The 26,623-nt window shown below is 46.4% G+C and overlaps 2 protein-coding genes across 4 annotated transcripts in view; both read left to right on the plus strand.

Moving 5' to 3' along the window:
- The window catches only part of cnnm4a (cyclin and CBS domain divalent metal cation transport mediator 4a), a 21,412-nt gene extending 9,502 nt beyond the window's left edge, over positions 1–11,910 (plus strand). Inside the window, exons 4-8 of one of the 2 annotated variants that reach the window (XM_023826475.2) lie at positions 1,129–1,298; positions 4,925–5,021; positions 7,649–7,738; positions 10,403–10,578; positions 11,178–11,910. In XM_023826475.2, coding sequence (XP_023682243.2) covers positions 1,129–1,298; positions 4,925–5,021; positions 7,649–7,738; positions 10,403–10,578; positions 11,178–11,450 — 806 coding nt within the window. In that variant the 3' untranslated portion in view covers positions 11,451–11,910. The remainder of the gene's footprint in view (positions 1–1,128; positions 1,299–4,924; positions 5,022–7,648; positions 7,739–10,402; positions 10,579–11,177) is intronic. The other variant, XM_023826476.2, reaches the window with a different exon arrangement.
- Positions 11,911–16,975: 5,065 nt separating this feature from the next.
- LOC111851453 (metal transporter CNNM3) lies at positions 16,976–26,159 on the plus strand. Of its 2 annotated transcripts, XM_023826432.2 has the most exons (9): positions 16,976–18,603; positions 18,901–19,044; positions 19,908–20,066; positions 20,162–20,331; positions 20,834–20,930; positions 21,067–21,197; positions 22,904–23,030; positions 23,464–23,528; positions 24,105–26,159. In XM_023826432.2, exons 1-8 carry the CDS (start codon positions 17,244–17,246, stop codon positions 23,511–23,513), a joined length of 2,238 nt encoding a protein of 745 aa, XP_023682200.2. In that variant the 5' UTR covers positions 16,976–17,243; the 3' UTR covers positions 23,514–23,528; positions 24,105–26,159. The 2 variants fall into 2 exon arrangements, with proteins under 2 accessions (XP_023682200.2, XP_023682199.2); XM_023826431.2 differs by lacking the exon at positions 23,464–23,528 and having other exon boundaries at positions 16,977–18,603.
- Positions 26,160–26,623: the final 464 nt, after the last annotated feature.

The raw sequence follows: 26,623 nt of genomic DNA on the forward strand, positions 1-26,623 counted from the left end.
GAGGAATCGAGATCGCAGTTCAGCCCTAGAATGCGATCGCACAGTGGTATGAATCAAGAACGATTCATTGTGCAGCCCTAGGGTCTAATTTTCCTCACCCGATTGCTGTTACTTGAAACCAGGAAATCCTAATGAATTCTTGGAATATAGTGAACAGGGTGACAAGGCTCAAACTAACTGTGTGCCAATGCAACGCGTGGTAAGAGAACCACGTAAGTCTGCTTTTACTGACAACAATCCTCGTAAGTCCTTTTAAAAGATTAAACCATTCTCTGACAGCTGTGTAAAGATGGGATTCTCTTTCTGTATTGTTTGAGGTTTATTTTGTTAAATAGTTTCAGAGAAAATGTCTTTTGTTCACGCACCTGAAATACTGGATTTTTGGTGATACGTGATTTTCACTGGACAGCAGTGAAATACATCTGTGCACATTCTGCCCTTCATGCTCGGCGTGAAAAGCTAGTGATGTTTCACTGATTCACCAGTTCCTTTGAGCAGCACGGGCAGGCAGGGCTCTGTACCAGGGTGGAGATTTGCCGCATAAGCATGAAATCCCAAATGACGTGAAAAGCCTTCTCTGGGGCTAAGGAACATCTCCTGACAGCTGACTTCCAGTCACAGCTGGTCATGGGTGTGTGGGTACAGCAAATTCTAACGTGGCAACATTGCTAATATAGGACAAATATTGAATCTTGTTCTTTCGATTTGTAAAAAAAAAAATACTTTCTTATTACATCCAGCAGTATAAAAAGGTTGAAAGTCAGTGCAGAATGAACTTCTCAGGGTGTTTTGAAGCCTCTGTGTTTAGTTTGGTTGTTGAATGATAGTCTGTCATCCTATTCAGTGTGTCCTCAGGCCTTATCTGTCATTACCCCCAGCTTGGTGTAATACGTCCAGTGATGTCACTGTACAGGAAGTACTGTTGTCACATGTAATTAGCACCCACATAATGGCCTGAAAGTTGGCCAGAAAAAACACTGCAGTTTCCTGTTTACCTTTGCGTGACGCAGTTGCCCTGCCCAAGTCTCAGTAACTTCTTTCTCAACTTATGAGGTGAGGTTGACACACAACCCCACTGGCCAACACTACACCCATATTCTTTTTCCACCCCCCCCCCCCCCCCCACAGAGGTGAGCTTGTTCAGCCCCACGCTGATCTCCGAGAAGGTGCTTCTGCGAATCCTGAAGCATCCGGGTGTCATCCAGGAGATCAAGTTCAGTGAGAGCAGCAAGCACGCTCCTCAGCATTACGTGTACCAGAGAGGCAAGGCTGTCGACTACTTTGTCCTCATCCTGCAGGTGAGCCCCACTCATTTTTCCGCCCCCCCCAGCTCCAAATTTGCATTTATTTAAATGTATTCAGTTAGCAGACACTTGTATCCAAAGTGACGTAGTATTGAGAAAACAGGGTAGGCCAATCCCCCCCAAAACATGGTGATTTTTTTCATAGGGGTCAGGTGTGTGTGTGTGTGTGTGTGTGTGTGTGTGTGTGTGTCTGTGTCTGTGTCTGTGTCTGTGTCTGTGTCTGTGTGTTGGGGCAGGTCGGGTCCATGGCTGGTCAGACAAGTACAGTGCGATGAATAAAGCTGCTCATTGGAAGTCATGTGACCATCGCATAGTAAGGGTGTTACATTGGAGGTGTGGGGAGGTTGTGGGGAGGGGCTGCGGAGGAGCGGCAGCTGTGACCCCAGCGAGGGGTGAGTGTGGCCCAGCAGCGCTTGGCAGGCCTGCCCTTCACTAATTGATCCCCTTTACATAAGTCAAAGAGGCCTCCCACTGTGGCACAACTGGGCTGCACCCCACAGCGCTAATCCCGCTGCTTCCACTCGGCTGCCCTGGGATGCTGAGGCACACACACACACACACCGACACACACAGACACAGACACACGCACCGACAGACACACACACACACGCACACCCACACAGACACACGCACACACACACAGACACACACACGCACACCCACACACACACAGACACACACACACACACACACCGACACACACAGACACACACGCACACCCACACAGACACACACACACAGACACACACGCACACCCACACAGACACACACACACACACGCACACCCACACAGACACACACGCACACCCACGCAGACACACACGCACACCCACACAGACACACACGCACACACACACACGCACACCCACACAGACACACACACACACACAGACACAGACACACACACACACGCACACCCACACAGACACACACACAGACACACACAAACACACACACACACACAGACACATCCATCTCTCAGCTGCTTCTCCTGGTCACGGTCACGTGGGCGGTCCTGGAGCCTTTCTTAAGAAAAAAACTCAGACAAAACTGTTAGTGTGACTAATATTTTATTGATTTTTCATCAAGACATTTAAAGAGTCACAACAGGCTTGTAAGATTTTTTTCCCTGTATCCCAACCACCAAACCTGCTAGGATCTAGCATGTCCTTATCTGAAGTCCTAACCCTAACCCTAACCCTAACCCGTTTTAAACTCGGGCTACACAAATTTTCCCGCATGCCATTGCCAGTTTAACTAGTTCACCTTAACAAAGTGTCACATCTCATTCCGTAATGAGATAGCAGTGAAGTCCCCCCCCCCCCCCACATAACCTTCAGAGATGCAATTACACTCCCTAAAATGCGCCTTGGGATCATTAAATCACCCCAGATTATCATCTTTCCAAACCCCCCCCCCAGGCCGGTCACCTCCCATGCGGTGTGCTCGGGTACGTCAGAAGGAGGGTAACCCCCCACCGAGCCTCTGAACACACTAATCAGAACCTAGATTATGTGCTTTGTCCCTCCAGGGGATCCTCCAAGCTGAGAGCAGCTCACGCTTCTGCCATGGCTTCTCAGCCCAGCCTAGCAGCATCTCGCGATGAAGACCTGCGGTCACCTGCCCTTCTTAGTCTTGCCATGTGTTGTGGTTTTCAGTCTCTTGACTTAGCAACTGTCATGTACAATGACAATAAAAAATTAAATAGTAGCCTGTAGGGTTAAGGTTTGCTTGATGGCAACAAGTTGTCCATGAACACGTTACCTGGACTCAACATGTGTTTCTGCCATGTAATTCGGAGCACACATGTTTGCGGTCTGAATGTGTGTGTTCGTTTGAGTTTCAGTTTACGGCTTTCTAGATACAGAAACTTTGTTTGACTCACAGACGCCTTTTCTTGAAGGCTGTTGTGTTGCCCTTCATGCGTGTTTAGACTGTGTTGACCAGTGCCGGATGACAGCATTGTTAACGTTTCATCAGCTTGTCATCCTCCCTTCGTCAGTACAGTAAATACAAATTTAGTAAATGCAAATTTAGCACTGTTACTCATATATGTAATTCAAAAAATGTTGTGGTTGTTGTGGTCTATGTCTTCTCTGGCTCTGTTTCTGTATTCTACTGGTAAAGTGTCTCAGGAAAGCGACTTTTTCCATGGTTAAACATTGTGGCATAAAATCATATGGTTGCTGTTTCATTGGGGGGGGGGGGGGTTAGCGAGCCAGGTGGGAGTGGTAGTAAGGCATGACTGGGTCTGATATCTCCAGTGGTCTGCCCATCTGGAAGAGGGTTGTACTGGGCTTTGATTGGTTCCTCAGAATGCTCAATCTGGGAGATCTCCATCTTCCTGCCTAGCACATGAAACCAGTCTTGAGCCACAGTCTATGTCAGGGCTACCCAACCAGCTTATCTATGTTGAAGCTAAACTGGCTCTAATACTGACATACCACTGAAGGGCCTAGGTATCTGTATCAGGTGTATTCAATTAGGGCTGTACCTAAGCTCTGTAGGGTGGTAGATCTCCAGGAGCAGAGCTGGACAGCCCTGGTCTATGTGATCACTGTGCAGTCTCATCCAGTAGGAGCTAAGAGAGTAACCAATGAGGAATGTTCAGGGTGTTTTTGATTGACAGCCTTCTTTAGTCCCACCTTCTTGGCAACCTCATGGGGTCATTACATATGGGGTAATGTAAATGGACCATTCGTTAAATCATATCTGCATGCAGTTGCAGGATGCCCCTGCCCAACCCCAGTTTTTCCACATATAAATTGGCTTTGATTTATGGGAGGGGCTCTGTTCTTGTTTGAGGGTATGGCCCTGAGAGTGGGCGGAGGGTAGCCAGGGGGAACTGTGGGGTGGTTTTGATAAAGGGTTGGTCACGTGGGGCCTGGTGGGTGCGGAATGTTGACCCACGCCTGATTGGCTGGGAACACGGATGGCTGTGTCTGTATCCGGGAGGGATGCGAGAGCGGACAGCGGAAGCGAGCTCGTGGGAGGTGTGCGTGACATTCCTACCGCGTATGTGTGTGCGTGGCGGGAGATCAGCAGTACTGTGTTTCTGTTGTCGTTCACACATTCCCGAATTGAGCAGCGGCAGCTCTAAGCCACCCCCCCCCCCCCCTACCGACCTTGCTCTATCTGGTTCCTCTTCTCTATCTTTCCCTATCCTTCTGTTTGTCCTTCCCTCTATCTGCCTGCCCCCACTCCTGTCTGTCTCCTACAACAGTGCATGCATTCAGATAGTACTTCGGAAAGACGCCGAGGACCCAAATGGCCAGTAAATAAGCAGGTGCTGTTTAGGTCATCCAGAGTACGGCAGGAGAACAGCGCTCATGTGTCTGTTATGGTGACTTTAAGGCCAATGGCAGCTAACAGATAAACACACATTGTTGTTAATGACTAATAAGGCTTGTGCTTTGAGTAAGTGACAGGAGAATATGCGTTGAGTATTCACCAGGGAGTGTGCTGTTGCTAGAATCACGGCTTGGGCGTGTCTGTGCATGTAACATTGAACTCTGCGTTCTGTATCTTGGTATATATCGTATGTCTGTATGTGTTATTGTGCCACGTTCCTGTGCCTGTGTCTGCCTGCACGCATGTGACCGTGTTTTCTTTCTCCCTAGGGCCGGGTCGAGGTAGAGGCTGGTAATGAGAACATGAAGTTCGAGACGGGTCCCTTCTCCTTCTATGGGGTCATGGCCCTCAGCTGCCAGAGCCAGGGTGAGCGAAGCCCCGCCCCCCTGTTAATTGTTATTGTAACACTGGCGGCCATTTAACACTGTCGGGTTCTTACTGATATAGACAATATGATGGTCTAGTATATTTATCCAAATTAACTTTTTGCTCATTTAAATTGGTAAATGCCACATGCAACAATTCTGATCATGTGCCTAGCTCAGTGATACCTCTGTGGGGCCCTCTCGGGATTTGAACCAGCAGCCTTCAAGTTACGACTGACACTACGACAGATTGAGAGGAGGGGAAGTGTCTGTCTTGCTGAATTTGTGGCAGAACCAGACTTGCGTCACTGAGGATATAGCGTAGGAGCCTCTGATTGCTATCCAGGGAGCTGTAATTAAGGGACAGAGCAATCTGGACCAATATATTGAAAACTATTACCAGGAATGCTCTGGTGCCAGCTAGTGGTCTAGAAATGTAATTACAAATTCATGGTTCCTGGACAGCAGTAGAATAGAATACCATTATTGTCATTGCAGAGATAGCAAGTAAATTAAATCTTCACATCTGCTATGTTTTTCTCCTATGAGACAAATGTGTGAACACAGCTTGGGGTCAGAGTGCATTTTCTGGGGTCTCTGGAGCACTGTGTGACAGTAAGGGTTTGCTCAAGACCCGCAGTGATGCGATTGGAACCGGCAGCCTTCCTGACCTGTCCCTAAACTCCTGACTAGCAGAACCACACGCTGCCGTTCCAGCCCCTGGACTTATTTGTTATCCTTTCCACAATAAATTTAAAAGAAACTGTTCAGCAGGCTAATCAACAACCAACTGCTTTAACTAAAAAACACATTTCAAAGGCACATTAACTAAAGCTTAACAATGCCAGAGTATTTTATTCTCTGTTCTCTCCATAAACGTAAACACACACACACACACACACACACACGAAATCTCACCATGAGATTTTGTGCCTGGATTCCAGAATTTTTGCAGCACAGAAGCGACAAAATTATCTCAAAAGAAGCCAGATGATTTTATTGTTTAATAAGCCAGTGTGAATAAGTAACTGGGCACCCATTAGGGTTCATCCCCGCAATGGTTTAACTTGGCATATTTTGAATTTTCAACGGTGCGATAGCGAGGCACGACCAGTAGTCATCAAACTTGGAATTTTAATCTGTTCCCAGGCTACCGGCATGTTGTAGATACTTACATACTGGTGCCGGGTGATAGTAGCATCAACACAGCCCTGCTTCACGTCTCTGTAGGGATTGTGATCATAAACATCTCATACATGAAAACATATTGTAAAATGTTTTTTTTTCGTGTGTTAAACAAAATCTTCATGTGGATTTGTAGCTCCTGGACCAGAACTCTCCACCTCTGTATATATGTATGTATGTATATATACATGTATGTTGGTATGTATGTATATAACATGCTTCCTTGATATGTGTGCTCACAGATTCCACACTGAATCTGTCCTTAAATGTAATGAAAGCCTTTTGCTGCTCTTGCCCACGCCGCATTAAAATTTCTGCTCTGCTATTCGTAATGATGAACTGCAGAGCTGGCAAGCTATAGCATCCCTTGGGTTATAAATTACCTTCCAGTTAGCCTGTTAGCACGTAGCAAGAGATTTACTGTTCAACTGCATTGCTGCATCAGTAGGTGAAAATATAAAATTGTAAATGATTGCATATAGGTGGATTTTGTTAAAGATTATGTAGATGCTAAAAAACTGGATTGAGTGACCAAAGAAAGGTCTTTGCAGAGGTACAGATGTTGTTCATACCCAAACACACCCCAGAAAATGGACTCTGAGACTATGGCCTACACAGCATAAGAAAAAGAAGGGATTTCTTTGAAAATATGACCCGAATTGTTGCTTTCTTACTGCCTTTTTTAAACTTGTTTTCTTCCCTCAAGTACGGTTTTGCTGAGAAATTCCAGAATTTCCTCAGTCATCGTACAGCTCTTATAAACACATGAACAAAGTGGATTCAAAAATTAACTTGCCCGTTTTATTCTTTTTAATTGTTTGAAGGCTCCTGATTTTTACCAGATATCTACCTCACCTCTTACCCCCTTTCTCCTCAGCCTTGTTTAATGTCTCCTAGCCTTGCATTCTATTTATACAGACCAGCAACACTCTCCACCTTACAAGACCTTGGGGCCAATAAAATAAGACTTGATGTCTATGGGAATCTGCTAGCAGTCATCCACTAGATGGCGCTTGTGCCCAGTGGCACAAGGTCTTGGAGGGATTGGCCGATTTTAATTTTGCTTTGGCATCTGCTTGGGACAAAGCTGTCCCTCCAGTATAGAGTGTATATTCTACAATATGGTGTACCCATGGCTAATTCTGGGCATCGGCTGTTTTCCGCACATATATATTTTGAGTTTATTGCCTATTTTTAATCATGTGAAAAAACACATCTTTTAATCTTCCAGCAATCCCTGTGAAAATGGCTGCTAGAGATTGTTTTGCATCCAGACTGTTAAGGTTACCCTGGCGTATATAAGTAGTGTTTTAATGGACGCTGCTAGTCTATGTTGGTAACTGATGTCAATGGAGTCAGTTTCAGGTTCGTGTGAACCTGTTTAAACCGGTCTCTCTCCCCCCTCCCCCTCCCTTATTTCCCATTTACCCCTTGCTCCCCCAGTCGTGTCCCCCTCCCTTTCTCCCTTAGTTGTTTCGCCTCGCCCCCGATATCTCTCGTTAAAGAGGTTCTCTTTGTTCTCACGCTTCCCAGGTAATATTCTGCATGGGGGGGGGGGGGGGGGTTAGTCTGACTGAATATCGGCTCCCTCGCTTCACAGCTGGGAGGAGGCACAGTCCAGCAGGTTTGACACTGTCCACACTAGCAGTTTGGCGCCCCCTGTTATAAAATAATCTATTAATTAAAAGTGGAATGATGGAGTCTCAGGGTATACTTACTACTGAGTTATCAGGATGACGGAACTGGAATGACTCCTTTGCACAGCATGCTGCTTGTCTTATGTTTCGCATGTAAACATTATTATTTTAGTAATGGGCTTATGACCAAAAGAGGACCAGTATTCCCTGAGTCGCACATGGTTCAGATCTGGGCCATGGATCTACGGGTTCAATGTCCACCTCATGGTACCTGTCAAGACACAAGTGAACCTGCTTGGTTGGAGCCTTTTAAGTTTTGGAAGAGTGGAGCACTCTAACACTAGGGGGCGCTACATATAACCAGTTACTGCCGTGTAACACTCTCGCGGCACTAACTCCGTCCCGTCCACCCCACGGCCCGACCTGACTTTCTCTCCTCCTTGTTTGGTGCTGGTGCTGGTGATGGCGATGGCGGGCCATCGGTGTGGTGCGTTGGCACTCAGAAACGTGCCCCTAGTCTGCCGATCACAGCACCGATCAGGGTTTGCCTAGACCTGTCCGCGCTACTGATTCGACATTAGCTTGAGATTTCACTGACTTCCCATCATGCTTAATCATGATAGTCATGCACATTAATAAGCAGCATGGACAGAAGCCTCATTTTATGACATGCGTTCCCCAGCCAATCTGTATCTTTATTATATTCCACTACCATGCAATCTGATTTACCTAATCAACTAACCTTAGAGCCTACAATTAATCTGGATGTGCAGGAGGTGGAATATAACAAACATATGGAATCACTGGCTGGGAACAGAGGACTTTGGCAGCAACTGTTATAAGGAATTATCCGATTGCCTTTTAGGGTGTTATATTTATCAGGAATTGGTGGTTCCATGTGTGAAAAGACCTTATGAATATTTATGCACTGGGAGGCTTGGAATGCAATGCCACTGAATATATAAAACCATGGAATTCCATAGAATTAATATGTGCAGTTTAGCACATGTTTGGAAATGTGACACAGTGAATGGCAGTTATATTGCAGACATCAGCAGAAATCAGATGTCACAATGATGTTGCATATTTGGGTACTTTGTGTAATATGTCAAATATTATAAGCAATACTAAATGTTTATCTATGCACTATGTTGACTATGTTGTAAATCATGGATTTTGGCTTGTGAACGAGCCGGTCTCTTCCGTCCACCAGTGCATGGTGGGAGGGGTCAGTCTGTAGAAGAATGATTTATTTTCTCTGCCACTAAGTCGCTGGTTTGACTGTATCATGGCGCCACTTGTTCAGCCTCTTCTCCTGTTCAGCGGACCACAGTCATGTCATAGGAAATGACATTTTTTTTGTTTTTCAGCAGCAGTTCTTTGTTTTGAACACAATCAACTCTCAAGAGATTAAAAAAAAAGTCACAATGGGTGTTTAACCTTGACAGCAGTGATGCTTCGGTCACATTCTGGAGACAAAGTTCACAGCTCTCATTGTGGATGATGTAGTGCAGCTTAATGTAATGCTGTGGACCTGCTTTGTGGGCAAACCCCGGAGGTCAGCTGTCAGCCGGCTGCGTGGGGTGGGGCTTAGAGAGGCTCAGCCAGTAATGTGCAGACGTGACACAGCACCATCGCCCTGGTTTTCCCTCACTGTGACGTAGTTGGGGGGACAGGGAGGCGCAGGATTGGTCAGTGATGGGTGCTTCTCAGAATAGAAGTGATCCCCTTCCACCAATCCCTGCCTTCTTCCTTCCCTCTCTGGCCCAACTGCACTTTGTTTCTGTTTTGACCGACCGCCACTCAGAGACGGTCCGGGCCCAGGTACAGGTGGGGGCCACAGGCCTGCAGTAAAGCCAGGACAGCGGGGGCCTTAGGGGTAGGGGCTCCACCGCCAAGGGGCTCGCAGGGTCAGGGCTGAACAAGGACCCCCCCCCCCGCCTCCCCCTCTCCCAGCCTGTGGGCGGCTTCTAACGTTACCCTAACCCATCCCCCACCCCCACCAGCACCGTCGCGCCTCCCACAGTGCGGGAATGTGGCCTGGCTCACACCATTTCTCCCGTTTATTTGTCATTTTCACTCATTTCCGTTATAGAATAGTTATTTGTGTCATATGTCCTCCTTTCTCTTTTTGTCTTTTCCCTATATTCCTATGATCTCAGAAAGTGCATTTGCACGTGTGTGTTTGTGAGGGGTGTAATGGTGTGCTCACTGAGTGCCACTCCCCTGTGATAGTGTCTGTGTATGTGTGGTCCTGACTGTTCGTGTGTGTACGTGCGTGCGTGTGTGCGTGAGTGTGCATGTGAATGTGCGTGAGTGTGTATGTGAATGTGCGTGAGTGTGTATGTGAATGTGCGTGAGTGTGTATGTGAGTGTGCGTGAGTGTGTATGTGAGTGTGCGTGAGTGTGTATGTGAATGTGCGTGAGTGTGTATGTGAATGTGCGTGAGTGTGTATGTGAGTGTGCGTGAGTGTGTATGTGAGTGTGCGTGAGTGTGTATGTGAGTGTGCGTGAGTGTGCGTACCCGACGCTTGTCTAACGCCATGCATGTGTGTTGCAGAGCCTCGCTCGCCGTCCCTCTTCGGTGGCCTGAACCGCTCAGCATCCCTCAGCTGCGCAGAGCGCTCCGACTCCCTGTCCGTCAGCGGCAGCAACACTCAGCTCAGTGGCGCCCCCTCACCGCAGTACATCCCTGACTTCTACGTGCGCGCCCTCACAGACCTGCAGTTCGTCAAGGTGGCAGCCCGTGGACGATCGCTCCTCACAGACACACAGACACACACACAGTTCATATATTCCTATCATTGTGGGGACTCTCCATTCATTTCTATGGGCATAACCCTAATCCTAGCTATGACAACCTTAACCCCTACCCAGCCCTAACCTTAACCGTAAATAACCAAACAAAAGACAAGACTTTTGGCTATTTTTACAAATTGTATAAAGTGGAGGTTTATATTGTGGGAACCTGAAAAATATCCCATCAAGCTAAGAAAGTTTTTCCACCCCACAATCAGAGTTAGAAAGTTCTGGTCCAGAAAGTACAAATCCAAACCTTGGTCTGGTATGGGACTTTCTGGACTTGAACTTTCCACTTCTACCCACAATGTGGCAAATACACTGTGGTGTAAGTTGGTAGTAAATTCTGCAATCAGGGCCTCCACATAGCAGCTAGGCCTGTGACCTTATGGTAGTGTAACAGCATTGCTCTGAGTATTATGGAGGCTAATTCCACACTAGTAAACCTGGTGCCTGTCGGTTCCCATCTCACATGACAGCTGGTGTCCATCTTGCTGTGAGTAGCGCCTGATGGCCGTCACTTGCTGCCCCCCCAGATCACTCGCGCGCAGTACCAGAACGGTCTGATGGCGTCCCGCCTGGACAGCACCCCCCAGTCTCCGGACAGCGGGCACAAGCAGCTGGACCCTCTGCCCTCGACGCCAGGCCCACAACCACCCGACTCAACCCCCGGAAACGGCCTGGATGAGACCACATCCCTGCTGAACGACCAGAACTGCCTGTCTGGGTGCCAGCCAAACCATACCACCGAACACACACCCCCACCCCCACCCGCCCACGGCCAAGCACACACGCAGGGTTCCATGTGACCACAGGATCACGCTTCTGGGGTCCAGCAACGGCACCTGACACCTCTCCCTAACCATACTCTACTGCACACTCTGAGCACACACCCAAAAAAGGGAGGTCTGTCGGCCAGTGTAAACCAGGGACACACAAGCAGTCTTATTCCAGAAGATACCATCTTACTCCAGCATCTCCAACCCAGCCTGCTTCTCATGTCCTGCTGGGATGGACAGGCTGGTGTGTGTGCGTGCATGTGTGTGTGTGTGTGAATGAGAGAGAGAGAGCGAGCGAGCGTATGTGTATCTATTGGGCTCACGCGTATTGTCTCTTCCTAGCATGAGATAGAAAATAAGGGAACTGATGTAAATCTGTATTTGACCTTGTTGGTAATCCTCACACTGCAGTTCTCAGTAGACATAATTCCCTGGGTTTTATGCAAAAATGGGCAGGAGAAGCATCAGTGATCTGCCTTCAGAATGGGGGAACGGGTGGGGGGGGGGGGGTTCAGAATGCATCACAGAGGGAACGTTGGGGGGGGGGGGGGAGTTTCCCTGTCCGTCTTCTCATGACTTTTCTGCTGGCTCTTTAGCCTGTTTTGTATGCTGGATGTTTGCTGGCCAAAGGGGATTGGGGGGGGGGGGCGCTTTTTCAATGGCTGAGCTGTGCCAGTCCCTCCAGCCATGTGACTCAGGGAGACTAAACGTTAGCCGGAATGGTAGCCATCCGTAAGCAGGTGGCATTGAGCAGGAAGTCAGTCCCAAAACATGTTTAGTGATAAACAGTACAATTTAATCTTATATGTAGGGAAAAGAACAATATTTATGTAATCCATGTTACGAACATCTCCACGTACATCACAGTATGGGGCACAGCACTCTGATGTGAGACAAGCCATGATTTTTAGCGCTCTCCTAATCTAAAGTGATCTCCAAAGTGATTTCCAAAGTGATCTCCAAAGTAATCTCCAAAGTGATCTATGCTGATCACTAACCATGCGTCCCTGGTAGGAGGGAAGGAGGTAAACTTAAATGGCACACTAATGAGTCCCGGTTGCCGAGGATACCAAAACCGTCAGGGTACATTCTGGGTTGTCACTTCCTAGAGTGGCGGCCCACCTTGGGAGCCAATCAGCTTCCAGCTCTGAACGCATGGGCCCTTCAAGGTCTGGCTTTAGGACTTGGTTGCTGAGCTGGATCTGTACATTCAATGTATAGAATATGTACATCCAGACAGAAACTATATAGAAATGATATATACATAATTGCTTTTTTTTATTATTTTGCATACTATTTACTTTGTACATTTTTGATTTTTTTAATATACAGTAATTGTTCTGTCGGTGTTTTGTTACTGTTGGTAAAGCGACAGATGTGTTATTTATCATTTAAAGGTTCTTCCGGAGGGAGTATACTGTGGAGAAGGCCCAGTGCCCTTTTGGTGGGGACTGCGTCCAGTTCAGTGTGGGAATGCATTCCACAGTATCGGCCCTGCTGGCCAGCTCCCTCTCAGGCCTTCCATCTCAGCGACGTGGAGGCGTCTCTTAGTGATGTAGCAGTATTTATAACTTCAGCGGCGTATTTATTAAGAGGGAAGAGTTTATTTATTAATTAAATTATTATTAATCTGGAATCAGGGAAAGAAGAGGCACATGCAGGGCAGCTAATCCCGGGTCCTTCCAGTCCACGAGCCCTGAGCCAGTCTGGCCTCTTTGATAATGGTGAATGGGTGGGCTTCTCCCGAAGACGACCCTGATTCACAACCACTGTGAGACTGTATACCAAATCCCCCCCGGTGTCATTTCACATGAAGGTAGCCAGGCCTGTTTGGTAGAGAGCGGTCACAACCATCACAGATTAATTGTGATAGCTTTTCCAAAAATACATTCCACATGTTGTATGGTCCCATATATGGTACTGGGGGTATAAATCAAATTCAATTAACATGGGATTCCCCATCAGAAAATAAGGCGACGGTCATCTCTCTGTGCAGATCTGAGTTACCAAACGCCATTTCAGTGACAGTAAAGTTGTACATGTTGATCATGGAATTGAACTGTAGTTGGTGGTTCTCCTGAAGGATATTAAACTCACACAGTATGTTTTTTTTCCAACGTTCAACCAGTTTAGATGGGAGGTAGTGATGCTTTTTATGTGAACTTTTTTTTTTTTTTTTTTAATTATTAATATTACTTGAAAATCATTCAGGAGGCTAAGCCCAAGGTAAATTAGCGCATACCGTAGTAAAGCTTAATCCAGAGGTATGTGCAGCTCAGTTACTTCATTCCAGAAGGAACAGTCTGTCCTGCCTTCTGACAAGATGGCTTCACTCTACATCCTGCTGTTTGACTGGTTTGCAGCTTAGTAATGGGCAAACTCTACAGGCGGACAGTACTGGCCGGCCTGCGTCTCCAGGCAAACTCTACAGGCGGACAGTACTGGCCGGCCTGCGTCTCCAGGCAAACTCTACAGGCGGACAGTACTGGCCGGCCTGCGTCTCCAGGCAAACTCTACAGGCGGACAGTACTGGCCGGCCTGCGTCTCCAGGCAAACTCTACAGGCGGACAGTACTGGCCGGCCTGCGTCTCCAGGCAAACTCTACAGGCGGACAGTACTGGCCGGCCTGTGTCTCCAGGCAAACTCTACAGGCGGACAGTACTGGCCGGCCTGCGTCTCCAGGCAAACTCTACAGGCGGACAGTACTGGCCGGCCTGCGTCTCCAGGCAAACTCTACAGGCGGACAGTACTGGCCGGCCTGCGTCTCCAGGCAAGCTATTGCAATCCGTTACGGAGATGGAGGTTGGACGAGCTGCTGAGCAGTTTGGACTTTCTTGACTGATACAAGACTTAGGAAAAAAAAAAAGAACATCCAATGTATTTCAGCAGAAACCTGGAGTGCAAAAATGCATCGTTCAGTATTGCTGACAGCTTGGTATTAAAAACAAAAACCTGTAAACAATGGACTGGGGTGGGGGGTGGGGGGGGGGGGGGAGCTAAAACCACCTTCGCATGGTTCAGTAAATGTTATTTTTATTGGCATATGGAGCCGAACTGAGTAGCAATAAATAACATGTATTTTTATGTTTGTAAAAGTGTATTTTTGCAGGCCACACAGGTAGTAATCTGACAGCGAGCGCTTCATACTCAGCGCAGATCAATCGAAAAATTAAAAGTACCAATAATTTTTTTCAGTACTTGTATAAATGTTTAGTTAACATTAAACAAAACAAAAAATATGAGAGATTCTAAAAAAAGAATTATGTCTCAGTTTTATCCACGCATTTGAATGCCAGAGGTGCTCATGGGGGGAGGGGGGCAGATCTGGTACGACCCTCATTGTGTACAGTTAGCCTACGGACTGCTGGCTTAGTCCAAGGTGAATGACTCTCCTGGTGTTTGAAATATTGAAATTCCTCACCCCCGGGGCCTGCGCTGTTAATGTGACACGATAAGCAGCTTTTCATCCCCAAAACTTTAAACTCCAGAAACACTGTGACAGAGAAGCTTAGAGCCCTTAGCTCATTCAGCGGCAGAGTTCGGTAAGCTTGCTTTGATAGTTATACATCAGTTTTGGAAAGTGGACTTCCAGACGATCAACCCATTTTCCATGCCGCCCCCCACCCCCCGACCCCCCCGACGTGGGTTAAAGGCATCTGCTAAGGGTGGCAAGCATCACGCCATCCCCGTCACGTCAGTAGAGATCTGGTTCTCAGTAATGGGTCTGTGCTTTGACTTCCATCTCTGTCTAGGTCCAGGGTTTGATCGCATTCCTTTTAAGGCTGGGGAGTCTCCAGCTCCGGTCCTGGAGAGCTATTGTCCTGCAGGTTTTCCATCCTACCTGGCTTCTGATGAGCCACACCTGTTCTTAGGTAAATACCAGGAGCAGGTGTGGCTCATCAGAAGCCAGGTAGGATAGAAAACCTGCTGGACAGTAGCTCTGCAGGACCGGAGCTGGAGACCCCTGCTTTAAGTGATCCATTCCCTGGCACTAAACTATGTCTGAACTACAAGGTGGCATAATGTGAGTCATGTAAGTCAGCAAAATCGATTATGGCCAGCTGAGGCAAACTCAGCTGAGCCCCCCCACCCGGGCACTGCTGCTCCAACATGCCACGGTCCAGAATGGCTATCTGGGTTGCCTAATTTCCCTTGACCAACCTTATGTAGTGAGGCCTGTTGCCAAGAGGCCACTGCTAATACAGACTGACACGCTAAGCACTTTATCAAGGGAAGATGGTATCCTGGACATTAAAGTTGTCCAAATCTACTTCTGCTCTTCTGCTTCAATCTGCCCCCCCCCTCCTAAATGATTATGTTACCAAGGCCTTTTGGGGCCCAAACTCTACTTCCCTCCATCAGTGAAATGACTGGAGACCATGCAGGGTCGCCCCTTGTCTTTTGTAGTGCCATTTGCAGACAAAAAAAACAGTGAAAGAATTACTGTTGAAATCATTCACTTTTATTCCCTAATTACAATCCCTACATTGCCAATTGTGGTATTGTTATAATACAAAGAAATGTCATATTTTTAGGATTGGGTATGGTAGTTTTCAGAGTGGCCACTTTTGTACTCTGAATGAATTGTACAAGTCATTTTGACAAGCAATATTTTTATTTATCTAATGTAAGCTAAGAGAGAAGAGTGGAATGACTTTTAAAATGTAAGTCTACTGTTTCTTCCTTGCATGTTTTACCTTAAGACAATGTGTATATAATGTTTTATAATTAATGGTCCTAAGCAGTTTTGAAGAAAAGTTAATAAACCTGAGATATATTTCTCTATTTAAAACGGATGTTTTATGTTTTTTTTCCGGTATAGAAGTGTAACCACATTTCTAGTAAATGAATATTTTTTCATCCATCTATCCATCCATTCTCTATACCCAATAACCCTATGCAGTCACGGGGTTCTCACCCTATCCCCCAAGCAATGGGCACACCGCAGACAGCAATGGGTTTAGCACCTAAATCGCTTAGTGGCATATACACCTTTTTGCCTGTTTAATAAGTAAAGGCTAAAACAGATTAACAGAAATGGCTTAAAATATAAAATCAGTCCATAAGGTGTGACTGTAGCATTAAACTACCACAATGAATTGTGCGGTCATGTTTCTAGCAAAAAGTAAACTTATCTTCTATTATATACAATATTCTAATGTATTTAAATATGCACTTTGCTTGCAGACCATATATCGGTCAGAATGAGGGCAGAGTGTATTCCTGAATTATTAACAGCGGACCGTAGTTGTGTTTTTAAAGTCCTGAAGTGGATTGTTTTTGTTACTTGGTAACTGAAAGGAGATTAGTCTTAGAAATAATTACTTAAGCAATCGATTGAGGTGTCCGAGTGAATATGAGCTAGGCAAAACAGAGCAAGTAAAGACGACTTGTTTAATGCTAGTACCATTTATGGTGCTCCTTTAAACAAGAGGGACTTGTTTACACGATATGTATGCCAAACTCAAGTTAGAAGACAGCCAGGGCAACGAGAAACTGCGTCCATTGTGGCTCGACGACAGAGACCGCGCGTCCTATTATATACCGAGGCTTCTGAGCCAAAATGGCGACGAAAGCGAAGCGGTTTTCTGCCGTGGTGTCCGCGACTTGGGAAAGTCAATGGCAAGAAAGCCGCGATGCGCTTATTTGAACTGAGCAGTAGTTGACAGCATTTTTAGAAGGCATACTGAAGGTGAAGTGTGTGCCATAAAAGATAGTCGTGGACTTCACCTCCCGCCGATCGCTTTGCCCGGCGTCGGAGGCGCTCGTAAGTCGGGCTGGGTGTCACGTGACTTGAACAGAGCCCAGCTGCCCAATTCCAATATGGTGGTCGGGTCGGTAGGCTTACGTTTCTTGTTGATGATATTGTTCTCTTGTGGGTTTGGGTTCGGCACCTACGGCCAGCAAGCCCCGGAGGTTTTGGGGTTGCGACTGGAGGAGCCCAAGACTGGAGTTTCTATGAAGGGGCGGGACGTCTCTGCGCCGTACGGTGTCTCTTTTCGGCTGCGATTGTTCGGCTTCTATCTGGTTAATGGGACTTGGCCGTGGGTCGCTTTCGCTGAAGCTACGAGGGAGACTAACACGGACCCGTGTGAGGAGGAGAGCCGCCGGACCTCGGCCGAGTTCCAAGTCAGCGACTTCCAGGCGGCCGATAATCATAGCGGGCTTATAACCGTGCAGACGAAGAAAAGCATCTCCTCTGCGCTGGACGGCGAGCAGAAGAGCAATCCCAAATACCATAAATTGTGCATTTTAAAAGGCGTTAACTGGGTATCGGTCGGAGCGGAAAGATTACATATTGTCGAGAATACATCTGGGCCGTTTCTCCCTGCGTGGGGATATGCCCTGTGCATAGTCCTGCTGATCATTGCATGTAGCGTGTTTAAAATCCTGAACCTGAGCCTGCTTTGGCTTGATCCTTTGGAGCTCTACGTGTTGCACAGTTGTGGTTCTGAGGAGGAGAAGCGAGCTGCGAAGCGCCTGGAACCCCTAAGGAGACGTGGTAATTTCCTGATATGCTCCTTGCTGTTTATCTGCGCATTGGGCCATGCTGCACTTGGGATACTCTTCTACCACGTCTTAGGGTGTATCATCTCTGCTATATTTGCATGCGGCGCCCTTACTTTTCTGGTGGCTGAACTGCTACCGCACATCATATGCTCCGGGTATGGGTTCCAACTCGCACCAAACATGACATGGATCGCCCAGATCTGCATGGTGCTGACTTGCCCTTTGTCTTGCCCCCTGGGGCTACTGTTGGATTTGATATTGCGCAGAGACATCAGCACTTGCAACATACGTGAGAAGACCATGGAGATGATCAGAACTAATGTCAACGACCCCTACAACGAATTTGTTAAGGAGGAGTTCAGCAGAGGTGCTCTCAGGACCAAAACAGTGGAGGACATCTTGACTCCCCTGAAAGACTGTTTCATGCTTCCCTCCACCGCCGTTTTGGATTTTGGGACCATGTCGGAGATCATGCAGAGTGGCTACACACGAGTTCCCGTTTATGAAGAAGAGCGCTCCAACATTGTGGAAATTCTATATGTTAAGGACCTGGCACTGGTTGACCCTGAGGACTGTACGCCCATGAGTACGATCACCAAGTTCTACAACCATCCCCTGCACTTTGTCTTCAATGACACCAAACTGGATGCCATGCTGGAGGAGTTCAAGAAAGGTGAGCTGATTAATCTGCCTTCCTAATCCACCTTTAGAACTGATGTGGTTCTATGCATGAAGAGCCTTCAGGAACTATATGTAATATGTATTGGCGTTGAATCAGAGAGTCTGAAAACTTGCAACTCAGAAAACTGAGATGCTAGTCCCCAAGTGAAGCTTTTATGGAAGGTTTGAGACCGCAAGTGGATTGTTTAAGGTATTTACACAATTTAAAGTTTCTTGTTATGACAAGTCTGTGCACTGGGGGGTTGCGACCCCCACACAGAACATGTGGCTAACTGTCTGTCTACCTCAGGAAACTCCCACATGGCCATCGTGCAAAAGGTGAACAATGAGGGTGAGGGTGACCCCTTCTATGAGGTCCTGGGCCTGGTTACGCTGGAGGACGTCATCGAGGAGATCATCAAGTCGGAGATCCTGGACGAGTCTGATGGCTATAGTGAGTGACTGTGTTAACGTTTACCAAGAACACATGGGGGAACTGTGTGTTTTAGTGGGTTAGAACGCTGCGCTTGTGATCAGAAGGTAGTTGGTTCAAATCCCATGGTCAGAAAAGTGATCTTATCAACACACTCTTGAGCAAGGCCCTTTACTCCCAGTTGATCCATAAACTCTGTACCCTGCTTTTCAAAAATACATATATCGCTTTGTATAAAAGCACATGCTAAATCAATATAATGAAATGTATGGAGAAACGGTTGCAAGACAAATTCCGCTACAAGGCACCAGGAAAACTAGTGTACCATGTTTAGCCGTCCGAACCGGAACACAGAACCAGGTATCGTCTCCTGTCCTGTTAATGCTGAAAGTTTCTAATTGAATAAGCACTTGCATCTACAGTGTTTAAAGGTCTCGGATTACTTTGAGATGTTAATTGTCAGATGGGCGATTGGGTACATAAGTCATAAGAATAAGGAGGGAGGGGAAAAAAGTTTAATCATTAAATTAAATTATGTTTAAGGAGAGTAAACTTAATATTTAGTTATTAGTTCAATGAGGTCTTATGTGGTCTTGTAATCTGTTTACAGCCCAGCCACTTTGATGCAATCTAAAATAAGCAGGACAGGAATAGATTTTACATAGCTATGCTATACTGAGCTCTATCGTAAGAAAAACATATCTGAATACTCCACCGCTGCCCCCGTTTTCCATCTTTCTGTCTGCCTATCACGTTCCCCCTCCAACTTCTCTCATGTTGCTGGATCATTTCTGTGGTCCAGTCCCCAGTCCTGCTTGTTTATGATGTCACCCTGACCCCCTCACCCCTAATCCACTCTCTGTGCCCCTGACCCTCCCGCCCAGTGGAGACGAAGGTGAAGCGGCCCCTTGCTCCTCTGGAGATAGCCCTGGAGCCCAAGTCCTGCCACGAGGAGTTCTCCCTTTTCAAAATGCCGGATGGGGAGCCCAGGATCCGCACTTCGCCGCAGCTGCTGCTGGCCACGCACCGCTTCCTCTCCCGGGGTCAGTGCGCCCCCCTCCCCTCCGCTAGTCGCCACAGGGTTTAGTCTCACCCCCACCCTTTATCCTGTGCCATCTGTCCCCTCCCCCCCCCACAGAGGTGGAGCTGTTCAGCCCGCAGCGCGTGTCTGAGAAGGTCCTCTTCCGCCTGCTGCAGCACCCCAGTGTCAACCAGGAGGTGAAGTTTGACCCTGGCAACAAACTGCGACCAGAACACTACCTGTACACCCGCAACCACCCGGTGGACTATTTCGTTCTGCTGCTGCAGGTACGGGGGCTTTGCTGTGCAGCGGTTAGGCTCCACCAGGGGGCTTCCTCAGATGCCAGGAGCGTCGGCGCCCACTGCTGGCCGTCTGTTGTAATGCAGCCCCCTGCTTCTAAGCATCAATCCAGCTGGTCATAGGGCCTCAATATGGTCCCTTAACTGCTGCTCTGCGTTTAGTTCTGTATATTGCTTCTAAATACCACATGCAGTGCTACGTAACTCACCTACTCACCTCACGAGTGTCTCACTTAGCATAAGGATTGGATGGGATTCTCCCTCCAGGTCCATGCACCTATACTTTGTACTGATCGCAAGTTGCCCTGGATAAGAGCATAGCTTAAGAAATAGAACAATGATTAATAGCATTCAAAGGTAAGTGAATGTATGGTCAGGAGTTCATTTGTTTATTTGAAGGATGAAGTTGACATTCGATCGTCTTCGAAACTTCATTCTTATCATAACTGTTGGAAGTTTGTCCAGAAATTAATTGCACGTATCTCCAAAGGGACGTGTGGAGGTGGAGATTGGGAAAGAAGCATTGAAGTTTGAGAACGGGGCCTTCACGTACTATGGTGTCTCAGCCCTGACAGCTCCCTCATCAGGTAAATCATGGTGAATGGAAAATTAACTTCTGTGTATATGGAAAAAAAAATCTATTTATTTGGGAAGAAAGTGGAAGAAACTTAAGCTTTAAGTTGGATGTAGATGATCGACTGACTGTTTTGTATGTGCATGCAGTGCACCAGTCTCCAGTGCCCACTCAGCGCCACTCGCCCCGTGATCCGTTTGAGCTTGGGGAGGCTGCCAGCCCATCCAGCTACTGTCCAGACTACACTGTCCGTGCTCTCACAGACCTGCAGCTCATCAAAGTGAGTGTTGGTGCATCATGAGATTCATGACAAGTGGTCAGTGTCATGTAGCAAATTTTCTGGCTAAGTTAGCAAGTGGAGCTCCAGCAGCCAGCCCAAGTGCTAACATAAGAACATAAGAAATTTACAAACGAGAGGCTGTTCGGCCCATCGAGCTCGTTTACGGAGAACATAACTAATAGCACAGAGTTGTTAAAATCTTATTTAGCAGTGATTTAAAGGAACCCATGGTTTTAGCTTCCACTACACTAACAGGGAGTCTATTCCATACTGCAACTACACGCTGTGTAAAGAAGTGCTTTCTCAAATTCATTTTAAAATGTTCTCCCGCTAATTTCCACCTATGGCCACGAGTTCTAGTATTTAAACTAACATGCCCCTTCTCGACCAACCGGCAGCGCTAATGTGGCTAATATTGAGCTCACTCACAGTGCTAACAGGGCTAACATGCCCCATGCTTGACCAGCCTGCAGCGCTAATCTGGCTAATATTGAGCACACTCCCAATGCTAAGAGGGCTAACACGCCCCATGCTTAACCAGCCTGCAGCGCTAATGTGGCTAATCTTGAGCTCACTCATAGGGCTAACACGCCCCATGCTTGACCAGCCTGCAGCGCTAATATGGCTAATATTGAGCTCACTCACAGTGCTAAAAGGGCTAACATGCCCCTTCTCGACCAACCGGCAGCGCTAATGTGGCTAATATTGAGCTCACTCACAGGGCTAACAGGGCTAACATGCCCCTTCTCGACCAACCGGCAGCGCTAATGTGGCTAATATTGAGCTCACTCACAGTGCTAACAGGGCTAACATGCCCCATGCTTGACCAGCCTGCAGTGCTAATCTGGCTAATATTGAGCACACTCCCAATGGTAAGAGGGCTAACACGCCCCATGCTTAACCAGCCTGCAGCGCTAATGTGGCTAATATTGAGCACACTCCCAATGCTAAGAGGGCTAACACGCCCCATGATTAACCAGCCTGCAGCGCTAATGTGGCTAATCTTGAGCACACTCCCAATGCTAAGAGGGCTAACACGCCCCCTGCTTGACCAGCCCGTAGTGCTAATGTGGCTAATTCTGAGCATACTTGCATTACTAATTTGCCCCCTGCTCTCCTGTACTATAGCGCTAATGTGACTAACGCTGAGCACACTTAGACTGCTAACAGGGCTAACTCACTCCCTGCTCAGCCAGCCCACGAAGCCAATGTGGTTAGCACCGGCTAATGTGGCACGTGCAGCGCTCTAACAGGGCTAATGCTCAGTCCTGGCATCCTGCAATGCTGACATAGCGGAGTCTGTTCCTCGCCATTTTTTCCTGAGTCATGCTACTGACAAGAGATATTTCAAACTTCCTTTAATGGTTATATGACAAATATCGATGACCCTGGGGAAGAAAAAGAAAACCATCAACTGCAATATTCACATACAGAGTAATAACAATGTATGGTCATGAATCTCAACAGGTGGAATGAGACACTGTATTCTTTGTCAGATAACTACCCAACCCTAGCAGTAGTATTTTTCATATTAAAATCCATCGTGCAATGAGGAAGTATTAAGCAGTGACAATAATGGCATTACTGTGCGTGACTGTTAGCCTTGGCTGTCCTGCAGCAGTGAGGCTCAAGCTTGGAGCCTCAGGAGAGAATTTGACCCCGGGTTGGGTGGGGGGGGCTGGTTCTCTCGCTCGCACTGCCTGCAGGTGACACGGCTGCAGTACCTGAATGCCCTCATGGCCTCCCGAGTGACTCAGAGTCCCGATCCACCCGAGATCAAGATCCTGCCAAACAGCCAGACCAAGCTGCTGAACGAGCGGAACACCAACCCTGGTAGGAGAGCGGGGGGGGGGGGGGGGGCTGGGGGGGGGCTGTGTGTCCTTTCATTCAGCTGAACAATTTATCAACAATATACCATCACAGGATGTTTCACTGGCCACGTGCAAAATATGATTGCTTCATAATTTTACCAAATCTTGTAAAAAGAACAAGTAAATGTTTGCAAGTGAATTATGAACAGGTGAGCAGCTGTGTGTTTACTGATTCATATTACAGCAGATACAGCTTCAACCCCAACACCACCTTGTTATGCTTAATGTTAATTAAAATATTTCAGCACCATGATTACAAATACAGTTACAATAGTAATATTACTGTCTCTTCTTTTCAGTCTTTTCTCTCCTTCATTTGAACTAAGACTGTTCTTTCTCTCTCCTTTTTCCTTCCCTCCCTGTTTGCCTTCTTGCTCTCTGTCTGGTCACCTCAGAGTTTCCTGCCCACTTATCTTTCTTTGACAAAATTGAGAACTACTGTTAGTGTACGTTGCATGAGGTAAACGCAAAGCCCGCCTGCTTAACCAGTGACTGCTTGCGCCCACCCAGACTGTGAAAACCGATCATTTCTGTTTCACCTGTTTTCTCCTGCTGTGGGGACCGCATACCCAAAGCACAGACACACTGCAGTGCAGTGTTGGCTTCCACCCCTGCTAATGTCCTCATTTAGATACTAATTAGCCTGTTTCACTTTTGAAGACTTCAGTTCGATGTGTCTGTGTGAGTGTTTTCCACGCATGACCTGAAGTGGCCGCTGTTTCGCAACATTTCGCCGTTCTGCTCTGTCAAATCGATGCCAAGTCCTGTGGTGTTCACAGCTGTCGTATTAGAACGCTCTATGGAAACAGTCCTGTTTCAGACATTTTCTCACAGGTTGTACTATGCACAATAATCGTTAATGTCCCACTTGAAAATGTGCATTATATAATTTTTTTATTTTTGTTTTTCTGTCATTCTGTTTTGTGTTTTTCCTCCCTATTGCGACGTAATCTGTTGGCCTGACACATAGTGCCTCGGGTTAGAATGGCCGGGGGGGCTCATGAAGGACTGATTTCTCATTTGCTGGACCCCGCAGGTGGAAGCAAGAGCAAGGACATCACCGCAGAAGAGGAAAGTCACGGATAGGGCAACCAACCAAAACCCTCCTCCTGCTCTCTCTCGTCCTGTAAATTTGCTTGTATGACCCTATATGAGAGGGTGATTTTAGAGATTTTAGAATTTAAAAAAATGTCCTTTAACAGTGAGACTCTGGTGGGAGGAGGAGGTGTTGGGGTCAGAACCCAAGCATTAGTCACTTTGTCCTTCATTAGGCAAGAGGATGGGAGTGGGGGCCTGCGGTGGTCTGTGGGGGCCTGCGGTGGTCTGTGGGGGCCTGCGGTGGTCTGTGGGGGCCTGCGGTGGTCTGTGGGACTCCTCTGCCTGACCGCCCCCTTTCAGCACTGCATTACTGTGTCCATCATAGATTATTATTTTAGCCTTTAACACCAAGAGGCAAGTGTGTGATGAAATGCTCTCGCTAGAGTCGATTTTTGGGTGGTAAAACTGGATTTGCATGCACAGCAGTGCTTTGTTTGCATGCGTGTGAGATCCTGGGCTTACACCCACTCCTGTTTTTAACAGCTAGGGGTCAGCTCTATTCCTGTGCGTACTGACGTGTGTGTGTGTGTGTGTGTGTGTTCCGGCCCTTTCTACAGTGTATTGAGTCTCTCTAACCACAGTTACTCTATCAGATTGATCTGTAGTTTGAGATGCACGAAAAAAATTGTGCTCAATGGGCAGTTTGCACAACTTTTTTTTTTTTTTTCGTGGATTTACGGTACCTTTGCTTTCAGGTTCTAATAACCACCACAGTTTTATTTCTGGTTATTAATTGGAAAGTTCACAAAGCAATAGACTGGAAGTATTAATACTCATTCTTACTGGAAAGCCACAGGTACATACTATTTTGGGCTTTGTGCAAGTAAAGCTTTTTTTGGATGATGGGGGTGTTTTATATCATGAGCTTTGTGAATGCCCACTGGCCCTATCTAATCTATCCCAGTGTCCTTGCTTCATGTACTGTATAATTTACATTTTTTCCCTTTGTCTCCCCCCCCCCCCCACTACTTGCCACATCAAACTCATCACCTCTCTTCACAGAAACAGGTGGTGCTGTCTAAGGTTTCATATCAGTACATTTGTACAGCAACATGTGCCAACACATGCTGCAGAATGCATTGCCTTTCAGTTTGGCCAATGAGACTTTGCCAGTGTGTGTGTGTGTGTGTGTGTGTGTGTGTGTGTGACAGAGAGAGGGCTTTAAATGCACATTCCAGCTTTCTTTATGGGATTTTCTCTCTCCAGCATTTCTTGTCCGTGTGAGAGGTGAGAGAAAGAATACTAGAGGCTGTCAGTGTTGAGTCTTAAATGACATCAGGAAGATATTTCACTGCTTGCAAGATTCACCATGGATGTTTATGTATAATATCATATATAACATTTATCAGTATAAATGTTGTATATAAAATGTATAAATAAAGTTTTTGTTTTAATATCCGAACTGCAAGGGCACCGTTAAGAGGCGTGTTAGTACCTGTATTGTATGCTGCACAAGCCAGAGGGGTTCAGGCCAAAGCTACATCCTGTTGTTTTTTTTTTTTGGTTTTTTTTTTTTAATAGTGTTTTGAATTACTTTGCCTATAATGAACAAGTATTACATAATTAACTTTGTGATTCCAAGTAAATACTTTTTTTTTTTTTTTTTTTGCTGTTGAAATGTTTGCTCTGCTGTAGAAATTCATTCATATTGTATCTAAGGAATGAATATATGTTGTAAAGGAATAGTCAAAATGCTGGTTTTTGAGAAGGTAGAATTTGCTGTATATTAATATATAAAAACAAACATATATGATAGAAATGAAAATTGAAAATACTAATAGTTATAGAAGTGTTTTCAGGTATAATGATATGTTACCAGGGGAAAAAACCATATTATTTTTTACCAACTACTACTCTTGTTCTTAGAGTAACTTTTTGTTGTAAAATTTCTCATTTTTCTAGAATTTCACAGGTTCTGTGTGCATAATACAATTGCAATGGATTACTTCAAGGTCAAAATGTCTCATAGGAAATAAATGGAAACCCATATCAATTTTCGGTTGATATCTATCTGTCTATTCGTCTCTCCATCTGTATGTCTGTCTGTTTGTCTGTCCGTCCATTATTATTTTATTTAATCTTTGCTTGACGAAATTTTCAGCTGGAAACTTGCATCTCCTTGCCAGGTAAAGGAAAATTTCTACAACCCAATTTCCAAAAACAGTTGGAATGTTGTGTATAATGTAAATAAAACAATGCAGTGATTTGCAAATCATATAAACCCATATTTAGTTAAAAGAGATATGTAAGTCCCTGCATGGACTCAGGAACACTTCTGAAAGCTGTTGTCCTTGAACTCTTCCACAAATGCAGGATGAAACTCTACCATGTAAAGAAGAAACCATATCTAAACATGATCCAGAAACACCACCAACTTCTCTAGGCCTGAACTCATCTAAGATAGACTAAGGCAAGATGGAAAACTGTCCTGTGGTCTGTCCCGGGTCCTCTAAGCTG

This window comes from Paramormyrops kingsleyae, chromosome 7, assembly GCF_048594095.1.
Source record: "Paramormyrops kingsleyae isolate MSU_618 chromosome 7, PKINGS_0.4, whole genome shotgun sequence".
In the NCBI taxonomy this organism is placed as follows: domain Eukaryota; kingdom Metazoa; phylum Chordata; class Actinopteri; order Osteoglossiformes; family Mormyridae; genus Paramormyrops; species Paramormyrops kingsleyae.

Coding starts and splice junctions, on each gene's coding strand:
- LOC111851453 (XM_023826432.2), top strand. CDS start 17,244: ATGGTGGTCGGGTCGGTAGGCTTACGTTTCTTGTTGATGATATTGTTC. Junction 18,604..18,900: donor GCTGGAGGAGTTCAAGAAAG/GTGAGCTGATTA, acceptor TGTCTACCTCAG/GAAACTCCCACATGGCCATC. Junction 19,045..19,907: donor GGACGAGTCTGATGGCTATA/GTGAGTGACTGT, acceptor CCTCCCGCCCAG/TGGAGACGAAGGTGAAGCGG.